General features: G+C 47.1%; 1 protein-coding gene across 2 annotated transcripts in view; it reads left to right on the top strand.

The window, feature by feature from the left end:
- The window catches only part of ptprub (protein tyrosine phosphatase receptor type Ub), a gene marked incomplete at both ends in the record, with an annotated part of 192,271 nt that overhangs the window by 76,181 nt on the left and 90,531 nt on the right, over positions 1-25,559 (top strand). For both annotated transcript variants that reach the window (XM_084441699.1, XM_084441698.1), the window contains one exon: positions 21,513-21,784. In XM_084441699.1, the coding sequence (XP_084297825.1) occupies positions 21,513-21,784 (272 nt within the window). The remainder of the gene's footprint in view (positions 1-21,512; positions 21,785-25,559) is intronic.

The raw sequence follows: 25,559 nt of genomic DNA, 5'->3' as shown, positions 1-25,559 counted from the left end.
GAGAGATAGAGAAAGAGAGAGAGAAAGAATGTGTTTGTGTTGTGTATGTGAACATGAAATAGTGGAGGAGAAATGGGGGGGCTACGGATACAGAGAATAGGAGAGAGAGAGAGAGAGAGAGAGAGAGACAGATCTGTGGAGAAAGTCGCTCTGCCTTTTATTACTTTCCAGATAGTGGGAGAGTCTGTCCCCGGCCCAGAGAAAGTGTCAGCGCGTCAGACCCAGCTTCACCTGGCGTCACAAGCGGGATGTCGCGCCAAAGAGAGTCTCCGCGGAGATGGACGAAAGCAATTCACTCTGCTCACAGCCGGCAGAGGCGGCGATCGATAGGGAGGTCAAGCAAAACCAAAGGCGGAGGAGCGCAGTTTCTGCCGTGTGCTGGAACACGGACACTCATCACGGTGGAAAAACGCTTCAGAACGGCCGGCAGGCCATCAGGGCACTTTTACAAGAGCTGAGGTTTTCGTTTTCTTTTCCTAAAGAAGAGGAAAGGCTAATCCCTGAAACAGACATATTGTCTTTTATGACACCAAAGTCTTTTGGTCCTCGCAAAGATTGACGTAAACTTGTGATTGGTGTTAAACAAAAACCAGCCAATCACAGTTGATTCATTAAGTTACATTCCTGTGTACAGTATGTCGGTTTATCTGGATTTTATACTTTACTTTATTTCTTCGTTAATTTGTCTGTTTTGTGTCCCTATGTTAAAACTTAACTAGATGTACAGTACCTACTGGTTTGCTTCTATTCAATCGATCAATCATTGCTTCCGATCATCGATGCACAGATGGGGCTTGGTATCCTGTGCGGCGTGCGAGTGTGGCGCTGAGGAACAAACCGCAGACCACGTCATCCGGGACTGTCCGACATACCAGACACCCGACGGAATGCACGGCCTGACGGTTGTGGATGACGAAACGGTGACATGGCTCCTGGAGGGTTGCCCGGTTAAATAGCCCGGGTTGTTAAAGGATAGCCCCTCGGCCCCGAGCCTGGGGGGGGGGGGAGGATAACATCTAACCCACACGAAGAAGAAGAATCATCCCTCTTGGCGTGCGCACCCTTCCCCCCTGCCTTGTGCCTGTGTGATCCAGCCTATGGCGAAGGTCGCAAGGCTGTGGTATGACCCCTCACAGAGACCAGGGGGGCCAGATTGAGACAAAGCGCAATTGGTCAGACGGGATTGACGATGAATCCCAGACACATCGTCAACCTCTGGGCCGAGGAAACAACAGCCCCCCTGCCTCGCCACCCCTGGCTCCGCCCCCCCGCCAGGCCTACCTGTCTGCGTCCCCGTCACTCTGGCAGCTCTGCAACCTATCAATGTCCCTGTCTGATTGATGTCACCCGGTCGGTGGCCTCGTCCCAGGACTGGCCTGGCAGCCATCCATCCATCAGGCTGTCAAAAACAACAAAAATAACAACAAAAAACGTCTGTGATGCACTGGACAGCAAAACCACTCTCCAGTGGAACTCACTACCACTTCGTACTGAGGTAGCGCAGCTAAAAACCTCAGAAACCATCACATTTACGGTCAAAATGTAAAAAGCAGTTGAACCTTCTCCTAGGCTAGAGAGCAGTGGGGGATATTTTAGTCAGTAGAACAACATGTGGGCGGACAGCTTGATTAGGAAGGTGCTGAATGAGGATTTTGATTGTGCAAGAACATAGTTTTTGCTATTTAATAGTATAGTTTGAAATTCATTTTGAATGTTTTGACACCATTCAAAACCACTTCCTCGCACTCGATTTGAAAGACAAGAGTTGAAAGTCTTATAATGCTGATTTGTCATAGTTGATTTTCATATCCCGGTGATGCCTGCCACAAGCCATGCAATTAAATTGCCGCCACACTGAGTCTGAACGCACCTGTAGAGACTACATATTGTCTTTAAAGTGCACATAGAGTTTGTTCTCTGGAAGAAATAATTGTTCCGTAAGTGCTTGAGAAAGGTAAGATTGCAGGGAGGCCAGTCCATGCCAGCTGCCATTGGTTACCGTACATGTAGCCTGCTCATTAACTTCCTATTCTGAAGGAAGACTGACCAGTGGTGTTGCATTGCGCTGCGTCATTGCGCAACAGAACCCCCCCCCCTCTGGGGTCGGCTCTGTGTTAACCTCCGTAGTGTGCGGCCATGCTGACACTTCGAATGGGATCAGTCATCGATGACAAGAAGCTAATGAAAGTCTTATCACAGTGATAATGCGTCGGTCGTGTTTTTTCCCCCTCTCCAACGCCATGGAGCTCAGCCGCCATCACCTGAGGAGATTGGTGGGAAGCGCAGTTCTCACATCAGCCAGTGCAGACCGCCTTGTCCCGCCCCTCCTCCCCCGACTCTCTGGGACTGGAATTAGATTGAGCTAGGCTTCACCTCTCAGAGCCTGCATGACCGTGCGCTGTGACTGAACACTCTACGGTTTGCGTGTGATGGATAAAGATCTGAATCTGAGTTCTGTAATTAGCAGGCGGGTACAGTGAGTGAGCTAGTCTGCTGGAACAGCCAGAGGCGGCCTCGGCTCGGGAGGTGGAGCGGATCGCCCGATGGCCGCCGGGTCAGTGGTTCAAATCCCGGCTCCTCCTGTGCACAAGTCGAATTGTCCTTGGGCAAAGACACTGAACCCCAAATTGCTCCCAATTAGCAGTCTGGCCCCTTGCATGGCAGCTGCAGCCATTGGTGTGTGAATGTGTGTGTGAATGGGTGAATGAGAGACCATTGTACTGTGCTTTGGATAAAAAGTGCTATGTAAGTGCAGTCCATTTACCATTATAGCCCAAGCATGGTGAGCCACCCTAGCATTTTGAGCCATCCCAGTATTGAGAAGCCTGGTTTATATTTCACAGCAAGGCTGCTGGCTCAGGTCTCATACCTCTGGGCGTTTACTGTATACTCCATAGATTGGCTCACTGACAAGTGTCCTGTGTCCATGGCAATGTACAGTACTGTAGAAGTTGCACAGGTGTGTGCAGGCCACATCCTGGTTTGTTTACCTCAGTTTTCACCCAAGAAGAAGAAGAAGAGGGCTATATATTGCCTCATTAACATCAGCATGGGATTAAATCTGAAATATTGCCAAATATTGTTTTTTTGGTTTGTTCCAGATATGTGGAGCATAACAACTGAATGCTGCTTCTCCATGTTTTGTTTTAACTCTGGGGACAGAAAGCAGGCCTGTGCCAGATGACCTGAGGGGTCTGGATGGTTCATAACGTAGCAGCAGATCAGAAATATATTTGGCCCTAATCCATCCAGTGCTTTATAAACCAACAGTAGAATTTTAAAGTCAATTATTTGACAGACGGTGTAAGCCAGTGTAAAGACCTTAAAACTGGAGTGATGTGATCCACTTTCTTAGTCTTAATGAGGACTCGAGCAGCAGTGTTCTGAATCAACTGCAGCTGTCTGATCGATTTTTTAGAGAATCCAATCCAATCCATCTGAGACATAAATCCTTTAATCTTTGATATATTCTTCAGGTAATTGTAGGCTGATTTTGTAATTTTCTTAATGTGACTGTTGAAATTTAGGTCTTGAGTCATTTCTGGCTTTGGTTTTTAGCATTACTGATTGAAGCTGAGCGCTGAATTTTAATAGTTCTTCTTTGGCTCCAAAGACAATTACAGTACTTCAGTTTAATCTTTGTTTAGTTGAAGAAAGTTCGGGCACATACAATCGTTGATTTGTTCAGTGCACTTACTTAGCGCTTGTATGGGATTATAGTCACCTTGTGATATGGTGATAGAAATTTGGGTGTTGTCTGTGTAGCTATGGTAACATATCTTGTTATTTTCCATAATTTGAGCATGTAAATGTTGAGCAGAAGAGGCCCCAGAATGGAGCCTTGGGGAACTCCACAGGTCATTTTTGTCAGCTCAGATTTGTAATTGCCTATAGACAACATAGTCCCTGTCCTTCAGGTAGGATTCAAACCAGTCTAGCACTGTGCCATAAATTCCCAGCCTGTTTTCCAGTCAGCCTAGTAATATGTTGTGGTCAACCGTGTCGAATGCAGCACTGAGATCCAGTAATACTAAGACTGAAATGCTGCCATTGTCTGTGAACTTTAGCTTCTTTCGCTTTCCTTCACGAAAGTAACTGAAACCTTTTTTCAGTTAGCTTTGTGTTCGCACCAAACGTTGGTTGACTGACCTGCAGATACACAACCACAAAATGATTTGCAGACATTTTCCAAATCCCGGCCAGTCAACCAATCAAAGCAGTGAGACACAAATAACCCGGGGAGAGCAGCTACAAATTTCAAGTGGTTACGAGCCAATCGTCTCACAGCCTGTGAGACGTTCCAATTTACGTCAGCGACCCCCCCAAAAACAGTGTCCCGCGGCTCATGTCTCACAAAATATAAATTAGCCTTGAGCCTTCCCAGCGTGGGGAGCCGCGCCAGGGCCAGACGGGTAGCTCTACCAGACCAGAAGCCCTGGCAGACTAGCCGGCTGGAGCAGGTGGCCCCCGCGAGCCGGGATGAGCTCCGCTGGCCTCGGCGCTCCAGCGAGCTTAGAGGACGCTCCACAAACCAGCGGCCTGCTGGGGCCAACGCCACAGTGACTCGCTGCACCCAACCCCCACGTCTCCACGTGGTTCTTTCTGGAGCTGATTTAGTGCTGCTTACTCTGAGTTGTGTCATGGGAGAGAGGACGGCAGAGTAATCAGCGGTGAGATTAGCTGTACTCTTTACCTCCAGATGTCTACGGAGGATTGGAACTAGGATCTTTTAGGATCCATGTTTTGCAGGAGATTGGCAGACACAAAGAATGGCGAGGATGATAACTGCTCCCCAAAAACGCTGCCCAGAGAGAGAGATGGACAGAGTCCAGAATACATCATAGTTTCTTCTCTTCTCCCTCCCTCTCCCTCTGTCTCTCTCTCTCCTCCTCCTCTCCCCCTGAGCAAACCTGCTGCTGGATGATTCCCAGTCGCCTGGAGGACAATTCCAAAAGGTCAACAAACAAACAAACCCCCCCCCCCCCGCACCAGCGCCGCCAGGCTCCAGCTACATGTACACTATAGCACGGCTTGTTTTCCATTTAATATCCAGTCTGAGCCGGAAACTCTCTCTCTCCCTGGCTTCCCGCCCCCTGTGTATGTGTACGTGTGTGTGTGTGTGTGTGTGTGTGTGTGTGCGTGTGTGTGTCGGGCTGTCCGCGGAGGCCGGGGTAATTGTCCACCGGCCCTCTGCTTGGGATGATAAAGACCTGGAGAGTGGCCAGTCCCAGCACCTGCTTAGAATCCGAGAAGACACACACCGTCCAGCGCGGAGATGAGGGATGAGATGTTAGCGTGCTGAAGGAGGAGAGAAAAAAACCTGGAGATAAAGGCCCAGCAGGGCTCTACAGCCCATCTACTGTAGTCACATCTCATTATTTTCATCACGTTGCCTGACGGTATGTTATTGCGTTTTGGACTAGGGATTTTAAGAGCAGCCCTCTGATGAACATGATGCTGAGGGGAGATACTGTGTAAGGCGCACTTTGAAATTCCAGATGGAAGGAGATTGTGCCCAGACAAATAAAGTGTCGATAAAGTGATGTCTGCTCTCTCCGAGCTTTTTGGAACACGCTTGAGAAAGCAGCATTTTCTGACAAGGAGAGGGAGAAATAAAGAAGAGAAGGATGGGGGTGGAGGGAGTGAGGAGAGAGAGAGAGAGAAGGGGGGGGTGGAGAGAGAGAGAGAGAGGGATGGAGAGGGAAAGAGAAAAGAAGATATATTGTGCTGCAAGCCTGTGGGAAACTATTAAATGTCTGTCAGATCGAAACCCTCTTGCCATTGGGAAATATCATTGTGATGAGGGGTAAATTGGTTATAAGAACAGAAAATGTCGATGGCCATACTGCTGAATCGAGTTGAGCGTTTCAAATTGGGGAGGGGAAGTAGTGTAGTAGAGAGACAATGCTGATGGATGAGAGGAAAAGGGGAGATGAGAAGAGGGACAGAGGGAGAGAGACGGAGAGAGAGACGGAGAGAGAGACTGAGACAGAGAGAGAGAAGGAGAGAGACAGAGAGAGACGGAGAGAGACAGAGAGAGAGACTGAGAGAGAGACAGAGAGAGAGACTGAGAGAGAAACTGAGACAGAGAGAGACAGAGAGAGAGACGGAGAGAGAGAGAGAGAGAGAGAGAGACAGAGACAGACAGAGAGAGTGACAGAGAGAGAGACGGAGAGAGAGACTGAGAGAGAGAGACGGAGATAGAGACAGAGAGAGAGAGAGACTGACAGAGAGATGGAGATAGAGAGAGAGAGAGAGAGAGAGACAGAGTGACAGAGAGAGAGACGGAGAGAGAGAGACAGAGAGAGAGAAAGAGACGGAGAGAGAGATGGAGCGAGGGAGTGATAGAGTGAGTTAGAGGGCGAGAATGAGATTAGGTTCCACACTTCAGGGGACATATCAGGTGAGAAAGCGGATGGCTTGTCGGCCCCTCTCGGCCCCGTGCTCGGTAGGGTCTGCTGCTCCCACCCACTGGTGTGAACAGAGACGGCTCCCACGCACCAATTCTCACCACCAACCGTTCCTGTGAAGGCCTGTGTGCGTGTGTGATTGTGTCTGGGTGTGTGTAGCAGTTGGCATTAGTCTCTTTTACAGTCATCACAGTCTCTTTTACTGACATCTCGTGGGCAGAGCAGCAACGACAACGGCAGCAAAGTTTTAGAGGACCGTTCAGACCACTCCAGACCACCTCCTTATTCAGTGTTGCACAATAGTCGCCAGGAGGCGCCGTTGAGCAAGTAAACTCAATTCGCCTGGCAGTAACTGCCTATATTTTCAACTAGTAGGATATATATTCTTTGTATTATATTGTGTATATATTGTCAAAACGACTTGCCAACAAACTGACCAGCTATTTTCCCCACGTGCGCTCAGTCTTACGTCGACTAGCCTAAAGACAGACCATTTGGCATTGAATCGAATAGTTAAGTTAGGATTTCTTAAGCAAAAGATACAATCGCCTATGAGATCTGAGATAGTCTAGGACACAACCATGAGTTTAACTACTGTAATAAAAAAACTATTCAGTGGAATTGTAAAGGTAGGCTACTACCTAGTCAAACATCAAATGGGAGGCCTGGGAGTTGAACTCGCAAGCCTTATTTTAAAAGTCTGCTGTACTAACGGTTGTGCCACTTGTGCGGCCGTGTTTAGGGATGCCTTGAATAAAATAAGTGTAGCTATCATGCGTAGCCTCCCTCTGCCCAATGCAGCTGGAGCAAACTGACTAGGCTAGGCTAGCCTGCTGTTTCTCTCGTTCTACTAGGTTACTCGCTTAAAAAATGGCTGAATGATTTGTGCAAAAGCTGTTTAATTCAATAAATAGGGCCTATATTTTCCCGATAGGATTGATTTTGAATTTGCTTTTTGACTTTTGAAAAATAATAATATTTCGATAAGACTCACTGGCTCAGAAGAAATGCAACCGCTTGACTGTGAGTAGGTAGGCTGCCCATGTAGGCAGTCAAATCAAACAAGCTTGACATTTATTTGAAAACAGCAAGCTAGCATAACCTGTTTGATGGTATTTAGTTTTGATAACTAGTCATTTGATATATGTTTGCCCATATTACCTAACTTACATCTACTTTTCCAAGACTTGCTACTCTAGCTCACCACTCGCCAGCAGCGAACCTGGACGAAGCTATTACACCCCTCCCATGGTTACCTGTTCATATTCAAATTAATGGATGGATTCGTTTCATAGCCAGTGGGCTAATGGATTGTGGGGGAGGGGATGCTACCAGCAAGGGCTTAGTGCTGTTGGCGTGACAACTCCATTACATTTCTAATTTTTGCCGGTCTGCTGCAGGTGTTGGGCTGAATTCGATAGTTTGATTGATAGAGGCCAGTCCTGATTTCGATAGCAACTAGCCATGAATGGAATGTACTGCATTTACTGTGCAGATTCAACTGTTCAGTTGGCGAAACGAACTGCCAACAAACTGATTGTGCTGGCCAGTTATTTTTCCGCTCAACCTCCCTCCGTCCACTGCAACTAACCAGGCTACTGCTGTTTCTCTCGTTCTACTAGGCTACTCGCTTCAAAATTCATTACACTTACAGTACCACCAGACCGATTTTAAGTGTTGACCTGGCAATCTGCCCAAAATATCCCAGCCTAGTAGGATAGAGAAACTATCAATTAAAATGCAGACCGACCGTTTGAGTTAGAATTTAATAGTTAGGATTTCTTAAGAAAAGATTCAATAGCCTATGAGATGTGGGATAGTCTAGGACAATACCATGAGTTTAGGAATAACTACTGTATTAAGAAGATAGGCATTTTCCTAGATAGGACATCACCAACTATTTTATAAAGTGCACATGTAGCTACAGACCTGGAGGGATAGGCTACTATACCATCGTTGTTGTTATGTTGTTACTTAATAAAAGTAATGAAATAATAATAATAATAATAAATACATAAAAAGTTTTCCCTTCTCAACGATTTCATAGAATTCTAAATGTATCACACAGGTGACCCCTGCATTACAAGTCTGCTGCACTATCGATTGTGTTACCTGGGCAGCCAGATTTCTGTATGCCTTGAATCAAATAAATATATCATGGGTTGGTAAATACGGGTTGAAATTAAATAGTGTTCACTGGTTTGGTGCTATTTATTGACTGTAGGGCTATATTTAATGTAGTTACTTTGACTGCATCGTAGAACATAGGGGTTGAAAGTGTGGGATTTCTGAGTTTCCGGGTTTGAATCTAAAGAATGAATGAAGTCTGATCAGTTGGTAAAATGATAATAAATAAACAATTTTATGTAGGTTACTGTCTCTGCTGTAGCTTATCCAAAAAAGCAGTTTGCAATTCAGACCAGTTAAACTGAGAAACATAGCCAACATTAGTCTATAAGCAACGGCAACCAGATTGTCAGAGAAGCCTAGTAGCCCACTACACTGTAGCAGTGCTCTACTGCCCCTCGTGGTTGCGGGTTGTAATAATTATTTTACCGCCCCTGCCACTGTCATTGTTGCTCTCGTCACAAGGTGCGGCGAAATATTGAAGTTGGGATGACTGTATGTCATAAATAAAGTGGCGCGGGTTTCTTTTTGTGCCCCGAGGCAAATTCAGGAAGGATGATCAACAAGCAGATATTTCTCAAGGAAAAGCAATTTACAGTATTTAGGAAAACCTGGGTTTCAATGTGATCATCCAATAAAAAATCTATAAAAACTGTGTTATGCCTCTGTGCATCTGAGACACTGCAGTCGTTAACACAGCACTCGTGACTAGCACACCAAACCTAGGCAAGCAGCACTCGGGATTACACCCAAAATATAAACACTGCGAATGTGAGGGGAAAAAAACTGAAGCTCTTTGTTGCCAAGAGACATTTACACATGAACCGCAGATCGAAACTCTCAGATTTCCATGTGAATAAGTTTGCAATAAGGTGAATAAGGGTAGTTTAAACCTAGTTTAGTATTTACAGTATGAGAAAGTGTGATAGTGAGTCACAAAGACGAATGAATAGAAGCTTTTTTTTCTTAAAGCCTCCTCTGTCTTTGTGACTCACTGTCAACTGGACCATCAATTAAGTATCTTGTCTGATCAACTGGTGTAGAGACTGATGCTCTGCATTGATTGATCATTGTTTTCAAATGCCTCTGATCAAACCTGTGAAATTCATTGTTTCCTTTTCAATAGATTTATAAACAAACTTTTACTTGAGGCCATGTACCACATTTGCTGTCAATACTTTGCTATTGTAGGTGGAGATTGATTTGGCTGTTGTGCCATGTTTCTTGTATTAAGAGTATTCTAAAGGTATGACAGTCATTCTTGTGTTGAGTTGTCTAAGAATGGGATGTACAGCTCAGTTTGCGTGTGTGTGTTTGTGACGGTGGGTGTTTGAGTAGACGCATGAACGCCACAGTTGGTTCAAGGCTCCGTGGCGGAACCCACATCATACTCATTATTCTTCTCCTTGGTCTGAAAGTTCTCTGCGTGAGTGGAGCTTGAGCGTGTTTCTAGAACATGTTCTCTGTCAGGAGAACAGAATAATAATGGAAATGAGGTTTGAAGAGTGGAAGAGATAACCAAAACTTCCCTCCCATGAACATACACAGAAAATGGCTTCCAGTCTTCCCATCGTGTGAGGGCAGGGTTGGGAGCGTGCGTATGTGTGTGTTCTGCAGGCTGGTTATTCAACACTGTGATTAATACAAACCTGGCATCCGCATGTAGAGAATCGGGTTATGTTCTCCGAGGTTTGCCTGCCGCGCCTCAAATCCGTTACGCAAAATGGACAAGATGTCCGAAAGCATTCCTGTCGTTTCTCTGCGATTAATATGAGATGCATAGTTTTTGTCGTGAATTCTCTAGCACTGCCGCCTCTCTCTCTCTCCCACGACCGGGATTCAGATTCTAGCGGAGGATAGCAACTCTGTCTGTCCTGCTGGATCTCTCACAGGTCTGGCTGTGTGTGGGATCTTCCATTAGGCTTGGGAATTTGCCAATTCTTCTCACCAGGCTCCCTTTAGAGGCGCGTCGCCCACAGCGCGTATGAAACAGCCACCGTCGGCATCCAGACCGAGGCTTCCGTCAGGAAGGAGATAAGAGTCACTGGTGGAATGACTAGATCAACCTTATTCAATGTGTCCCGCATGCACACCAAGAGCTTGGAATGAAACAGTTGGGAGCGCCTGGCGATGAGATCATTTGCGAAATAACGCCTACGGCGCTTTGAAGCGCGCTCTCTGCCGGCCATGTTGAAAGAACAAGATGGCGGGTTTGACGAACCCAGAGCAAACACCAAGACACTGGCCGACGGGAGGACTGTGCCCTTGCAGCAGATGACCAGCACTCCCCCCCTCCCTCTCCTCTCCTCTCCTCTCCTCTCCTCTCCTCTCCTCTCCTCTCCTCTCCTCTCCTCTCCTCTCCTCTCCTCTCCTCTCCTCTCCTCTCCTCTTCTCTGCTCTCCTCTCCTCTCCTCCCCTCTCCTCTCCTACCTTCTCTCCTCTCTTCTCTTTTCTGCTCTCCTCCTGTCTATTCTCCTCTCCTCCTCTCCTCCCCTCTCCTGTCCTCCTCCTCTCCTCCTCTCCTCTCCTCGTGTTGAGCTGAAGGTTACCGCGGACAGAGATGCACAGACAGCCAGGCAGGCGGGGCGCCCCGCCGTCGTCAGAGACGGAGTCTGAAATCCCAGGCGACCCTGGGAAGCAGCGGAGATGAAAACGGCAGCTGAACAGAGACGAGCATTAAGGCTGGCACGACCGAACAGACTCGCACTGTAGAAACAGCGTCGCAAGCCAGGGGGCTCCGAGCCCAAAGCATCTATTGATTCAAATGCATTCAGAACAGCCTCTGATTTCTTATTACTTTGGGGAGGAGGAGGACTGGGAGAGTTTAGATGGCAGGACAAAGGAAGAAGAGGGCATCTCTCCAGCTGCCGTCTGCCTTTCTCCTCCTGCTTTGTCATCTCCGTCTCTCTGACTCATTCTCCACCATGTTGGCTTTTCATCATGGACCACAGTCCAGTCCAGGCTTCTATTACCATACCCAGGCACACCAAGTCTGTCCTTCTCGCCTCTTTTTCTGCATTCATTCTCACTCCCACTTTCTCTTCCTCTCTCTCTCTCTCTCTCTCCGCCTCTCTCTCCACCTCTCTCCCTCTCCTCCTCTCTCTCTCCGTCTCTCTCCACCTCTCTCTCTCTCCTCCTCCTCTCTCTCCTGGTCTCTCTCCACCTCTCTCCCTCTCTCCTCCTCTCTCTCCCGGTCTCTCTCCACCTCTCCCTCTCTCTCTTCATCTCTCTCTCCCTCCACCTCTCTCCCTCTCTCTCTCCACCTCTCTCTCCTTCCACCTCTCTCCCTCTCTCTTCACCTCTTACCCTTTCCCTTACCTTCTCTCGTTCTCGCCCTCCCTCCCTCCCTCCTCTACTCATTGTGCCAAGCCTCAGATAGCATCTCCTGTAGCCTGTGACCAGTGTCTGGTGCAGCGGTGCTCCATGTGAATTATGATGTCCAGGATCAGTGCTAATCTTGTTATGGACGTTCCTGTGCCCTTGGGAGGGACATCGGGGGTTGGATGCGGCTTGATCAGATTTCATGGGCTTTTTAAGCATAATTCATGAAAGGTCACCTAATACATTACACTGTATATCTGCGTGGATGTGTGATATGTGGATGTGACGAAGGCTATGGCGCTGGTGGACTGGGGGTGTGTTGTATACAGTAGCTCAGGTGTGATTGCAGGATACATTTGAATTCATTTGACGATGACGCTGCTATTTATTTGTCACTTTTACACACATGTAAATGTTTTATTTTACACTAGGTATGATGATGGAATGTTCTTAGAATTTTCTCCTCAACAAGGACAACATGATAACGGCAGGAATTGACCTCATGGTGCATGCGTGCATTTTTCTGTGAACTCATCTCAATTTAGACAAACATAGGAAAAATAAAGAACTCTGGAAGAGTGACTCTAATATCTGTCAGCAGGAAATAGAGAGACATACCGGTAATATGAAATAGAGAGACATACCGGTAATATGAAATAGAGAGACATACCGGTAATATGAAATAGAGAGACATACCGGTAATATGAAGATCATCAGTTCACTGCTTTAATAAAAAGAAATGTCATAGTTTCCCCACAAAAAAACAGCACGAACATTGCAACTTTGATAACATTTTGCTGTACAAAATGTTGTACAGCAAGTGTACAACATTTTATAACCAACCTTTTTTACTTAAAAAAAATCTCTTGAAATGATGTTGACTGTTACAGTGATATTGGTGTTCTGTTGAATATAAGCAGTAATACTGTATACTAAATATATACTGTGCCTGTACATCATTCATCCCACACTTCAGAGTCCACATTTATAACTGACATTGCTTTGGAGATGGACGGAATCACTGAAACATTTTAATGAGGAAACTGTCTCTCTGATGCTGATGTAAACATAAAATCTTGCATACTTGAGTAGAAGGCTTAACGTCAATCTGCAGGGTGTTCCACCAAGCTGGCTCTCTGAGGACGCCTGACTTCTGCACAAAATGAAACCCGGAAAGCTATTTTGTACTTCAGTCAGTGTTCCATATTTGAAGAGTTTTCAAGTTATATTCATTGCAAGTCAGGTTTACTTTACATAACATCACATTACAAAATGACACTTTTATCCCAAGCGATTTACACTAATTGCATTTAACGTACTATAGGAAAAGCCAATGTACTACTACTTGCCAGAACTCACAAGAACGTCTCCTTTCTAAATCAAGTGACTATAAGCAAAATCTAGTGCTGAAAGCAGTGCAAGAACAGCAAACAAAAATTTCAATACTGTAGGTACTTTAAGGAAAATTAAAGTCTATAATTGTGTAGCCTCTAAACACATGTAGTATGTGTCTTGTTTACAACTAACTTAAACCAAACCAGAAAATTTCATTTTATTTAGTAATAAGTTCAAGAAACTGAATGTGGTTGTTACAGACACTGTTATTGTTGTTTTGAAAGACTCAATTGGCCAGCATGCATTGCGCAAAACAGCTATCGGGAGGAGGCGAACAGAGTCGGAATTCGGCAGAACAAGAGCGGTAGCCATCATTATCTCTCGAGCGAACATTTGTCAGTCAGAACATTTGTCAGACCATGTATCTAGCTATATTTGCTATTGAAGAAAACCACAGTCAATACCAAAATACTGTGCAATTTGTGGAATCAAGGATTTACCTGCACCGGCGGGAGTGAGTTTCCATCGGTTGAAGCAACACCGCAAAAAAATCCAAAGAACTCTGCAATCGCATATTTTTAGTTTTGTTGAACTAACTTAATAGGGTGGGCTAGAGCTAGAGGGTTAGCATGGTGCACCCGCCTCGAGTCCCCGTCCTCCTAGACATTTTTTGTTGTTGTTGTGGTCCTTGTTATTTTGCATCGGGGGATTTGTTGACACGTTTCGCTGCGGCAAATCCCTGGAAGTGCAGACTTTGTGAACATGCTTTGTTTACATGGAGCAACTATAGTCAAGGAAACCACATTTTTCTTTATTCTACTGCGGGTGTCTAGTTGTTGAGCCTAATTTTGTTGTAGGGTGGAATTCTCCTTTAAGAAGGAGGATCGTGGTAGTACTTCTTGAAGAGGTGAGCTTTAAGCCTGCGGCGAAATATGGGCAGCGACTGCTGTCCTGACGTCAGCGGGCAGTTTGTTCCACCACTGCGGGGCCAGGACAGAGAAGAGCCGCGACCGTGTCGATCGACCGCAGGGGCCTCGGAGTGACGGGGCAAACGCCCAGAGGTAGCAGAGCGTAGTTGTGGTCGGGAGGGGTGTAGGGCTTGACCATGGCCTGGAGGTAGGAGGGAGGTGTTCCTTTCATTGCCCTGTAGGCTAGTACCAGAGTTTTAAACTGGATACGAGCTGCTACAGGGAGCCAGTGTAGAGAACGGAGAGGGGAAGTTGTGTGGGAGAACTTGGGGTGGTTGAACACTAGGCGAGCAGCAGCTTTCTGGACAAGTTCCAGGGGTTTAATGGCTGACGCCGGGGCCCCAGCAAGGAGGGAGTTGCAGTAGTCCAGGCGGGAGATGACAAGGGCCTGGATGAGCACCTGCACCGTTTCATCAGTGAGGAAAGGGAATCCTCCTGATGTTGTAGAGCAGGAATCTGCAAGAGTGTGTAATGGATGTAATATGTGCCGAGAACGACAGTTGTTCATCCAGGGTCACAACCAGATTCCTCGCAGTCCAAGTGGGCATCCCCACTCTGTCTTCAATGGTGATGGCCAGGTCCCAGTGCGGGCAGCCCTTCCCCGGGAGGAACAGCAGCTCAGTCTTGTCCAGGTTGAGCTTGAGGTGTTGTATCGCCATCCACTCTGAGATGCTAGACAAGCATGCTGATACAGTGTGTGTGCCTCCACTTGTGTGTCAGAAGGGGGAAATGACAGGACTAGTTGGGTGTCATCGGCATAGCAGTGATAGGAGAAGTCATGCGAGCGAATGACAGAACCCAGAGATGTAGTGTAGAGGCAAAAAAGGAGAGGACCAAGCACAGACCCTTGTGGACTGCCAGACTACGTGGTTCCGACATCGACCCTCTCCATGTCACCAGGTAGGAGCGGCCGGTCAGGTAGGATGCAAACAGGGAGCATGCACAGGCAGTGAGGCCTTTTCTTCTCGAGGGCTGAGAGGATGATCTAGTGTCTACCGCTGGTTTACTCTGCCAGCTTTGTGAATTACCTCCAGGTGTGTTCTGCTGGTTTTGAAAGCACATTATTCATTTGTATTAATAGAAACAGGTGGGTGAAAGCCTCGCTGAGTTTACCATTCATTTTGAGAAGTGGTTTTTAAATATTAGTTAAATGTTTACATATTCATTTGGCAGACTGGCTTGCAGTAAAACCATGCAAATTTATGTAAATAGTTCTGGGTTGTTCAAAGAACCCAGAAAAACTCTCACATGCTATGCAATACTAGCATAGTCAACTTGGAATAGGATATGTATAATTAAATAACAAAGAGGCCCTTCAAATCTGGCAAACCTCTAATGAATGGACTATGGTGGCATGTGTTGAATAGTTACAGTAGGTGTTGAATAGTCTGTTGAATTCATATTGGAGCTGACAGTGGAAGTGTATAGTATAATCAGAGGGTTACAGGGTCAAAATGTCTGACAGCTCTGGCTCAGGTGCTCTTTTTTAGAGGTGCCCGTCACTTTTCACCAGAGGCATTCTGCACTCGGAAGTCTACTCTACAAAGGTCACATTGACCTCAATTTTACTCCTCAATAATGGGTTATGAAAGATTTTCAGCTCCTGTGGTTCCTATAAAGAAGTTCTTCAGGATGTACTAATGGAGTAAAAGAGGAATTGAATGCACTGGAGGTTAAAGGGCAACAGCCCATTTCTTCATTATGCTAGCAACAGTATCTCTCTATTCACAGCATTTTACATGGTCAGGGCCAGGCCTTCAACCAAGACAAGGCCAATAACATGGCTCAGTACTCAACAATGTCTGGAGAGAGTCTTTACTTTTCTCACCATTTCGCTGGCCTGCCGTTCTTGTCCTTCTCCCAGCTCTGCCTAAGGTGCAGTTCTTTCACTCTCATGCCCCCCTGAAACAGATGGACATGGTAGAGAGTTCCATTACAATAATAATCACCAAGTGAATTTATTTACACCACAAAATTATAGTCCACATGGATTTATAATCCATTGGCATGAAAGAACAACAACAAACGATTCCTTGACGAGCTTACCATGATAACTACAATGACACTGATGCTGACGGTCAAAAACTTGTTTGCTCTTACCGACAACAAGCACACCTCCATGCCATTAGGACCATAGATAATATATAGGTTACCCATTTCCTCTGTTCTCCACGGGCAAAGCCACCTACTGGGAAATAAGGGAAACTACTATTAAAAAACCAAATTCACAGATATAGACATAATGCATAGAAATAGCAAGCATACATAATATCAAGGCATACAAATAAACCAAATATAAAATATGGCACTAAATCAGACAAAATGGCTATAACAATCGCATTACATGCACTCTTCGTCGTTCTTCTTGGATAATCTCGATACCAGACATTTGGGATGTCCGCTTTCTGAACGTCTGGGGTTTTCTATGTTGAAATAGCCGCTAGGATACCAGCGAGAGCAACCGGTAACAAGACTACGCCTACTGCTTACTGATTGGTTCAATCCTGAACAAAGCTACACCCTAAAGACTTTGGATTGGATCAAACCTGAACAAAGCTACGTCCTAAAGACTTTGGATTGGTTCTGCAATGCAGTTTTTTCTCTCAAATTGTCCACACCTACTTAAAACAACGAAATCTGAATGAAAGTCCTCAGTCTCTAGCAAAGCTTTTAGCGAGTCTACTTCCTGGGCGGCTTTTTAGAGATGGTTCCGGTAAGTAGTTCCGGGGAATATTTTGCACAGTGAAATTAGTTCTGGATTCCACATTCATAATAGTGGATGTCAAATGGCGTAAAGGAAACAAAGGCACTTGTAGACTACTGTGTGTAATCTAGGTGTAATATATTCATCTGATTGCATTGTTGATCATTGGACCTTGTTCATTGTGAAGGCTGTTTTTGCCCTGATGAAGGTCTGGTGATCAAAGGGGACCGAAGAAACTTGCACGGACCTAAGTCTGCAGAAACTCTTTATTACTCTCTCTTACTGTTATTCAGTTTTTCTGGCACCTTAGCACTTTCACGATAGTTGCGAGTACGGTGATCTTCTCAAAGAGATGACTGCATATGGAAGCGCAACCCCCCTGCACATACGATGCACTTCCTTGTGTCCCTAGCAATACGCCAGGCCAAAGGTCAACCTCATACAGCGCCCGGTTGTCGAGCAAATCGAGATATGGATTCTCACTCAGAAAAATTCTGGTCGGGAGAGGTGCAGGGAGAGTGGAGAGAGCAGGGTCGAGAGGGGTGCACCCAGAGCGGGAGAGATTTTCCGCCGTTACGGTAAGTTTTCAAAAGGAGGGAAAATCTTGGGGCGTCTGCAGGGGTGTTCTATCCCATGCCAGGTTATGTTTTATTCATAGGCATTTTCATTCATATGTATAGTGCACTTTCTCATGCATTTTCCCTTAGCATACCCTTGAGGGAGGTCAAAGGTCGTGGAAAGTAGTGTGTCTCCACGTTAAATTAGCTTGCAGAGTCAACAGAAACGTGCTAATGGGATGTGAATAAAACCAAGAGTGCAGGCTGAACTGTACATTCTGCCTGGCCTCTGTGGGGGAGAACACTGCGTTCCACCCCCCGGTTCCACTGCTCCGGTTCTTACGAGTCCCCAGGGCACTGGGCACTGGGAACCACTCTGAAAAATCAAATTAAGCAAAGCGCCTCCAGAGTGTAGAGTTCTCCACCCCCGGGAGAATGCTCAAATCAGGGGCTGTCGACATGCGGCTTCAGTGAGGGGAGTGGATGCCTGGCCAGGCAGCATGGACCCTCTCGGGCTGTGTGGCTACAGCAGTCTCCCCCTTGCCCATGTGTCTAACCTGGGGGGCAGGATGTGTGTGGGTGGGTGTGTAGGTGTTTGTGTGTGTGTGTGTGTGGGTGGATGTGTGCAGGGGCGTCATGCAACCCAAAAAACCGAGGGGGCACGAGATAGCGAAGGCGTTAGTAGCGCGCGTTCGTCCGAATGATATACTGTATTAAGAAGTATATTGAATCTGATATACTGAATAGCCTAATATTTGGAGGACCTGTTCATCAGTTAAGGACAACCTTAATCTAAATGTATGCAAGCAGACCATGAAAACGTGTTTATCAGAGACGAGGCAAGGCCCCCCCTTCCAGGCTTCCAGGTCCAGTGTTAATTTGGAAGAAACCAAATCCACCGGGAAAGAGGGTGTTTGGCTTTTTGAAAGAGGTTATGGTGGCTTTTCGAGGTGGTCTATGACATTAGTAGACAGCTCAGTAGAGAAAATAACCATAACTCTGCATTGCAAAATGTAATGGTAAACAAACAATAACAGAAATGTGAAAAAAAAACTTAAAAACCACCCCCCCCCAAATCTGAGGGGGCACGTGCCCCCTCAAGTTCAATTGGCATGACGCCACTGGGTGTGGGTGTGTGTTGGGGGGTAGTTTTGTCTCTCTTCGGATTTCTATTTACTTATTCATTTTCACTTCAAGAGGATGTCTTAGTTTAATAATTCTCTCACAGTCATTCCTCGCAGATGGATTATTCATACTTTCTCTAGAAGAGAATTCATCTCTCTGAAAGGCCAAATGCCAAGGTTGCGTTGGCTGTCTGCAGTACGCCGGTTACTTACCAAACCTGTCTGACTGAAAACACACAGACCTCGCAGTACAAAGACAACAGTCTGGAGTATGCGGGCGCACTCAGGAAGGTCCCCTAGCGTTGCTGTTCTAATCGCATTAGCGGGCACGCTCTTGTGGGGAGACAGATGTGGGATGAGGGTCGATGGGGTTGAGTCGTCCTGATTAGAAAGGCCCGTCAGGATTTGGGTGCCAGGTGTTAGTGCCCCCGTGTTTCATCTGGGATTACAGGTCTCTTGGCTCAGCCTCACCTCACTGGAACTCCCCTACCAGACTACCTCCTCTACCAGACTACCTCCCCTACCAGACTACCTCCTCTACCAGACTACCTCCTCTACCAGACTATCTTCCCTACCAGACTACCTCCTCTACCAGACTACCTCCCCCACCAGACTACCTCCTCTACCAGACTACCTCCTCTACCAGACTACCTCCTCTACCAGACTACCTCCCCCACCAGACTACCTCCTCTACCAGACTACCTCCTCTACCAGACTACCTCCTCTACCAGACTACCTCCCCCACCAGACTTCCTCCTCTACCAGACTACCTTCCCTACCAGACTACCTCCTCTACCAGACGGACCTCCCCTACCAGACTACCTCCCCCACCAGACTACCTCCTCTACCAGACGGACCTACCTTACCAGACTACCTTCCCTACCAGACGGACCTCCCCTACCAGACTACCTCCTCTACCAGACTACCTCATCTACCAGACTACCTCCTCTACCAGACTATCTTCCCTACCAGACTACCTCCTCTACCAGACTACCTTCCCTACCAGACGGACCTCCCCTACCAGACTACTGTACCTCCTCTACCAGACTATCTTCCCTACCAGACTACCTCCTCTACCAGACGGACCTCCCCTACCAGACTACCTCCTCTACCAGACTACCTCCCCTACCAGACTACCTCCCCTACCAGACTACCTCCTCTACCAGACTACCTCCTCTACAAGACTACCTCCCCTACCAGACTACCTCCTCTACCAGACTACCTACCCTGGACCTCCCCTACCAGACTACATAGCCTACCAGACTACCTACCCTACCTAGTTAGCATTAGCTAGCTAGCGTTACAGCTAGAATACCAGCTAGCTCTTCACAGTGTACACAAGCACCATCCATGTCAAAACAGGGGTCAGACAGCTGATTTACAAAATTGGACCCAGGAGTGGAGATACGACTGACAGATGTGTGTACCTACTGTGTTTATCCTGCTCTCTATTACATTACGGGGCGGCTGTAGCTCAGATGGTAGAGCGGGTCGTTCAATGATCTAAGGGTCAGTGGTTCGAATCCCAGCTCCGACTGTCCACATGTCGAAGTGTCCTTGAGCAAGACACTAACCCCAAATTGCTCCCAATGAGCAGGTTAGCACCTTGCATGGCAGCTACCACCATTGGTGTGTGAGTGTGTGTGAATGAATGGGTGAGGCGCTTTGAGTGCTGCTAAGGTGGAAAAGCGCTATATAAGTGCAGTCCATTATTATCATTTACCATTACATTACAGTAATTTAGTAGCAGATGGTTTTATCCAAAAGTGCATCTCCTTTCTAAACAAGTGACTAAGAGCATAATCTAGTGCTAAAGCCAAAGTGCAAGAGTAGCAGAATATCAATACAATAGGTGCTTAAGAGGGAGAATACTGGTAGTACTTCTTGAAGAGGTGCGTTTTGAGCCTGCGGCGAAAGATGGGCAGCGACTCTGCTGTCCTGACGTCAGTGGGCAGTTCGTTCCACCACTGTGGGGCCAGGACAGAAAAGAGCCGTGACCGTGTCGATCAACTGCAGGGGCCTGATGGAGGGGAGTGATGGAGCGACCAGTCGCCCCGAGGTAGCAGAGCGTAGCGGTCGGGAGGAGGTGTAGGGCTTGACCATGGCCTGGAGGTACTGTAGGAATGAGCGGTTCCTTTCACTCCCCTGTAGGCTAGTACCAGAGTCTTAAACTGGATGTGACCTGCTACAGGGAGCCAGTGTAGAGAACAGAGAAGGGAAGTTGTGTCGGAGAACTTGGGGCACTCTGTGTGTGTATTTTCTAGTAAGCATACATTAGCATTCCATTTCTTCTGTCTGTTTATGGTTTGTCTCAAGGTAAACATTGCCGACAACATTCCTGTGGTGGTTTCTTTCTTCTCTTTTCTTTTCTTTCTTTCTTTCTTTCTTTCTTTCTTTCTTTCTTTCTTTCTTTCTTTCTTTCTTTCTTTCTTTCTTTCTTTCTTTCTTTCTTTCTTTCTTTCTTTCTTTCTTTCTTTCTTTCTTTCTCTCTCTCTACTCAGAGAGGATTGCCAGTGAACTGTTCTTATTGCAAATGTCTGTGGCCTACAGTACACACTGCTCTTGAAAAGAATCCATGACACTAAAGGTCCTGTCGGTTGTTTGATATTTATTCAAACCAACTTCACTCTGTGAAGAGGGGTTTCACTGTGATACCTGAAACTTTATTCTTTTCATTCTATCCTCAACAGAATTTCATAATGCAATTCATCCTTTTTATTTGCCATTAATAGTGAGACCACTATGGGTTCCATTCCAGTTACATTTTCATGGCTGGAAGGTCAATACTGGGCAAATTGCCTGGCATTTAAAAATGGGAGAAATGTAAGATTGTGAGACTCAATTTAATTAGTTCACAACACTAGATATTTGTGTCACTCTTAAAAGTTAAGGTGATGACTTTAACGGGTGAATTATATCGATAACCAAGTTCCATTCTTCTCCCTGCCCCCCCCCCCCCCCCACAGGGTCGTATATGCTGGTGAACTCCTCCCAGCATGCCGTGGGGCACCGCGCCCAGCTCCTGCTCCAGACGCTGAGCGAGAACGACACGCACTGCGTCCAGTTCAGCTACTTCCTGTACAGCCGCGACGGCCACAGTCCCGGGGCGCTGCGGGCGTACGTGCGGGTCAACGGCGGTCCGCTGGGCAGCCCCGTGTGGAACGCGTCCGGGAGCCACGGACGCCAGTGGCACCAGGTGGAGCTGGCGGTCAGCACCTTCTGGCCCAGCGAGTACCAGGTACGGAACCCCGGTAGAACCCAGTACCACAGCGGTACCGCTGAGGTGGCGTTGCCCTCCTTTTCATTTCCCATGCCTCTCTATTGCCTGTATATAAGATTTTGTTCTTAATTGCTTGCTTGGGTAAATAAAGGTTAAATAAAAATAAAATAAATAAAACTGGCCACTTCACTACAGCATAATTAATCAGGGTCAACACAGCATAATGCATCAAGGTCAAAACAAATGTCTTTACAAATTGTTATGCCCTCCATAAGGTTTTAGTGACGGCCCTGGGATCAAATAGGTGACATAACTGAGAAGCATAGCTGTGACCAGGAGGACAGCACAGCCAATAGCTGATGATGGTGGCTCAGTACAACACTGTTATACAACATACAGATTTGCCTCAAGGTGACCTTCGTGATGAATTGCATGCCAAGCTCCCTCAGTTTAATTATCATTGATTCCCTGGTGAATGTAGACTAGGTCAGACAGAACCACAAGGGGGCTTCTGCTGTAACTGTACGCCCCATGTGGCCAGGCCCGCAGAGGGTTTTACTATCTGATACTGGCTGCCCGTGTTCTTACGTGGACCTCACCTTTACGTCCAAGCTCTGGCCTGCACCAAGCGGTTTGGCTGACAGCCTTGGTGCCTGGGCACATCCTATTGGCCTGTGGATGGTGCATGCATTCGGGCACAAGGGTCCCCGTCCATAAATCCAATTTCTCTTTTCTGCAAACTCTGCGGAGCTGTCAAAAAGCAATTAAGTTGAGTAGTGTGCGCTTTATCGAGAACTGTCAATCCCTTCGATGTAATTAACTTCCGTGCGGCCCTGCAAGATCTGACCTTCATGTGTAAATAATGGTCCTGCTTTGAACAAACAGGAGCCCAACGTAGGATGACACTGTTCAGCCAGCGAGTCCTGACAATGAGGAGTATTTAAGCCTGACAGGAACAAACTCAACACACAAACACATATACCCACACACAAAACAAACATAGGAAACAAACACACACAAAATCGCCAATGTGTGTGTGGGCTGAGGGCCAGGCACAAATTACCTCGGTGATAGCTGACGTCCGCAAGGCGCTGACCAGCTTGCGCTCAACTTTATATTTGCTCTGGGAGTCATCTCGGTAAATATATCGCTATATGAGAGGATTACGAGCTCTCACAATCAATGCCGTTGCCAATCTCTGGTCATATGAGCAGGCCCGCATCAATGCATTCTGAGGCGGACCAATTCATCACCCCACTTTAACAAACTAGAACTATGACAGTCGCTCCTGGCAGAGAAAGCCTGGATATGTACTGGAGTTTCAGGGATCACACCTCTCTTCTTTTTTGCCTTGTTTTTCCAGTTCATCCTTTTTTTTCAGTCAGGAAACTGAAAAGTTATTTTCTTCGTCAACTTCACTGAGGTTTTAGGAAAGTCGGCTTGAGTCCGACTGTACGGGCGTCCGGTTGCGCCGGACTGTCTGTGTCCCTAGAGTCGGTGCTGAACACGACGCTTCACAAACCCCTCTCCGAGAAGCTCGGCAAACAAGGAAACCGGGGTCGTCGGCAGCAGAGGCCGGCTGCAGCCAAGGACAGGCATCGCTCAGGAGCAGAGGGGAACAACGGGCGGAGCGGAGAGCTGCCGATCGGCCAGCGCGCTCTGATGAGCAGCACAGGAAACTCTTGACCGGGCCTTGCTCAGCCCGTTGAGAACACTGCGTGAACTGGAAACTTGTTGGCCTCCATCTTGTGTGGGAGGACACAGAAGGATAGAATCAGTGAGAGCGGAGAGCAGAAATAGAATCAGAGCAGAAATAGAATCGGAGCAGAAATAGAATCGGAGCAGAAAGCTTCAGAGAGCAGAAATAGAATCAGAGCAAAGAACTTCAACTTCGGTGAATGTAGTGCTACGATGCCTCTGGGAAGCGCAGCCCAGTTAGGTACATGTGTACTAACACTGTAGAAGTCATTTTCTTATTAAACAAAATAGCCAGTTTGACTCTAGAATATACTATTTGCCTCGCCTGGCTCCAGCCCCTGACTTGCACGCCCACTTTAATTTTCGAAATGCGCTTCAGGGTCTGGAAAGGCTTTCGCCCAGAGTGATTTCTTGATTGGAATTCCAACCAGGCCAATCAGCGAACTCGAATGCGATGACGGAAATTAAACGGCGCGATGTGATTGGTTAACTAATCCCCGAGGACCCCACCTGCAGCAACGGCCATCGGCTGCAATGGGGAGCCTGTTCAGACCGAGTAGTGAAGTGAAACAAAATGACAATCTCGTCTCGGTGTCAAGCCACTACAAAGACAGTGAGAGACAGAGCAAACAGCTCCTACAATAGCAATCCTCTCACAGCGCACGCTGCTTATCCCCCAGCAGCCCCTCCCAGCCCCCGTCACAGTGAACAAAGCCTCGCAACGAGCCAGCGCTCACCAGCACGAACACAGGAACCGCGTCAGGAGCTGCGAGGGGGGGTTACGTATCCAGGGTTGGGGTCCAGGGTTGGGGCCTTACGTATCTCGGAGGGGAGGGAGTTCCAGAGGGTGGGGGGCAGCCACACTGAAGGCTCTGTCCCCGAAGGTGCGTCGGCTGGTGCGGGGGGTGGAGAGCAGACCCATGTTTGAGGACCGCAGGCTTTGGGATAGAGTGTGTTGGTGGAGGAGGTCCAAAAAAAAACAAAAAAACACAGCTGAATAGCGAGGGTTTGCTGCCTGATGTGATCTGCCTCAAAGCAACTGTCTTGTCATTCACTGGGGGCTTTTAGCTCTCAACCGTGTGCATTATTATTTTTTGTGGGTGGCTGTAAGCCAGCATACCAAGGATAGCGTTTGTCCGGTTATCACCCCCTCCCTCCGTTGAATGTTGACCTGCATTTCTCTGTTGGCACCACAAGAGGCAGTAGTCCCAGCATATCACATATGGACACCAAAATCAACTCGCCGATCTCCACTGCACAAGTAGAGTAGCGGTGAAAGCATTGGACTCCCACCCGGGAGATCAGGGTTCAAGACCCGGTGGGGATGATTTTATGGGACCATACCCCAAACCTCCACATGTTCATCCTTTCACTCGGACCTTTACCCCTTGCCTTATACAATAGGTCAGATCCTGTCCCAACCCCAACCCTTATTCTAACCCCAACCCACACTAGAGACTGGAAGAAGGACACCAAAACCAGCCTGTTGTTCTCCACTGCACAAGTATAGTGGTGAGACTATTGGACTCCCATCCCGGAGACCGGGGTTCAAAACCCGATGGGGATGATTGTATGGGACTATACCCCAAACCTCCACATGTTCATCCTTTCACTCCAATCTTTTTATCCCTTACCTTTGTCCAGAAACAGAAGTTGTTGCAGCAAATTGCAGCAAAAAAGCTAACGTTACAGGAATCATCAGGGTAACTGCTTTATCCACTGACTGCTACCATTAATGTTATGGAAGCTGCTGCTAGTTGTTGTGAGCTCATGAGCTAACTGGCTATCCCGCTCTTATTGTGCTGGATTAGCATTGGAAGCATTGGAACTGATGTGTCCAGGCGACAAGACCTATCTTCATTTATCAGACATTATTTAATGTCATTTCAATTCATAGCTATTTCAGTGGCATGACTAGCTTCTGTCCTACCAGTCCTGAACAGAAACAAGCCAGCCACGCACATAAGCCAGGCTGGACCTGGCCTGGTTTCACAATAAAGGGCTTTAGTGACAAGAGCCCTGCAGCGAACTGAATAGAATCTCCTAAAGTAATAAATGAAATAAATCTCGCTGGATTTGATTAAGATAGGCAGGA

This window comes from Borostomias antarcticus, assembly GCF_949987555.1.
Source record: "Borostomias antarcticus genome assembly, chromosome: 8".
Taxonomy (NCBI): Eukaryota; Metazoa; Chordata; class Actinopteri; order Stomiiformes; family Stomiidae; genus Borostomias; species Borostomias antarcticus.
This window is presented reverse-complemented; position numbering and strand designations above follow the sequence as displayed.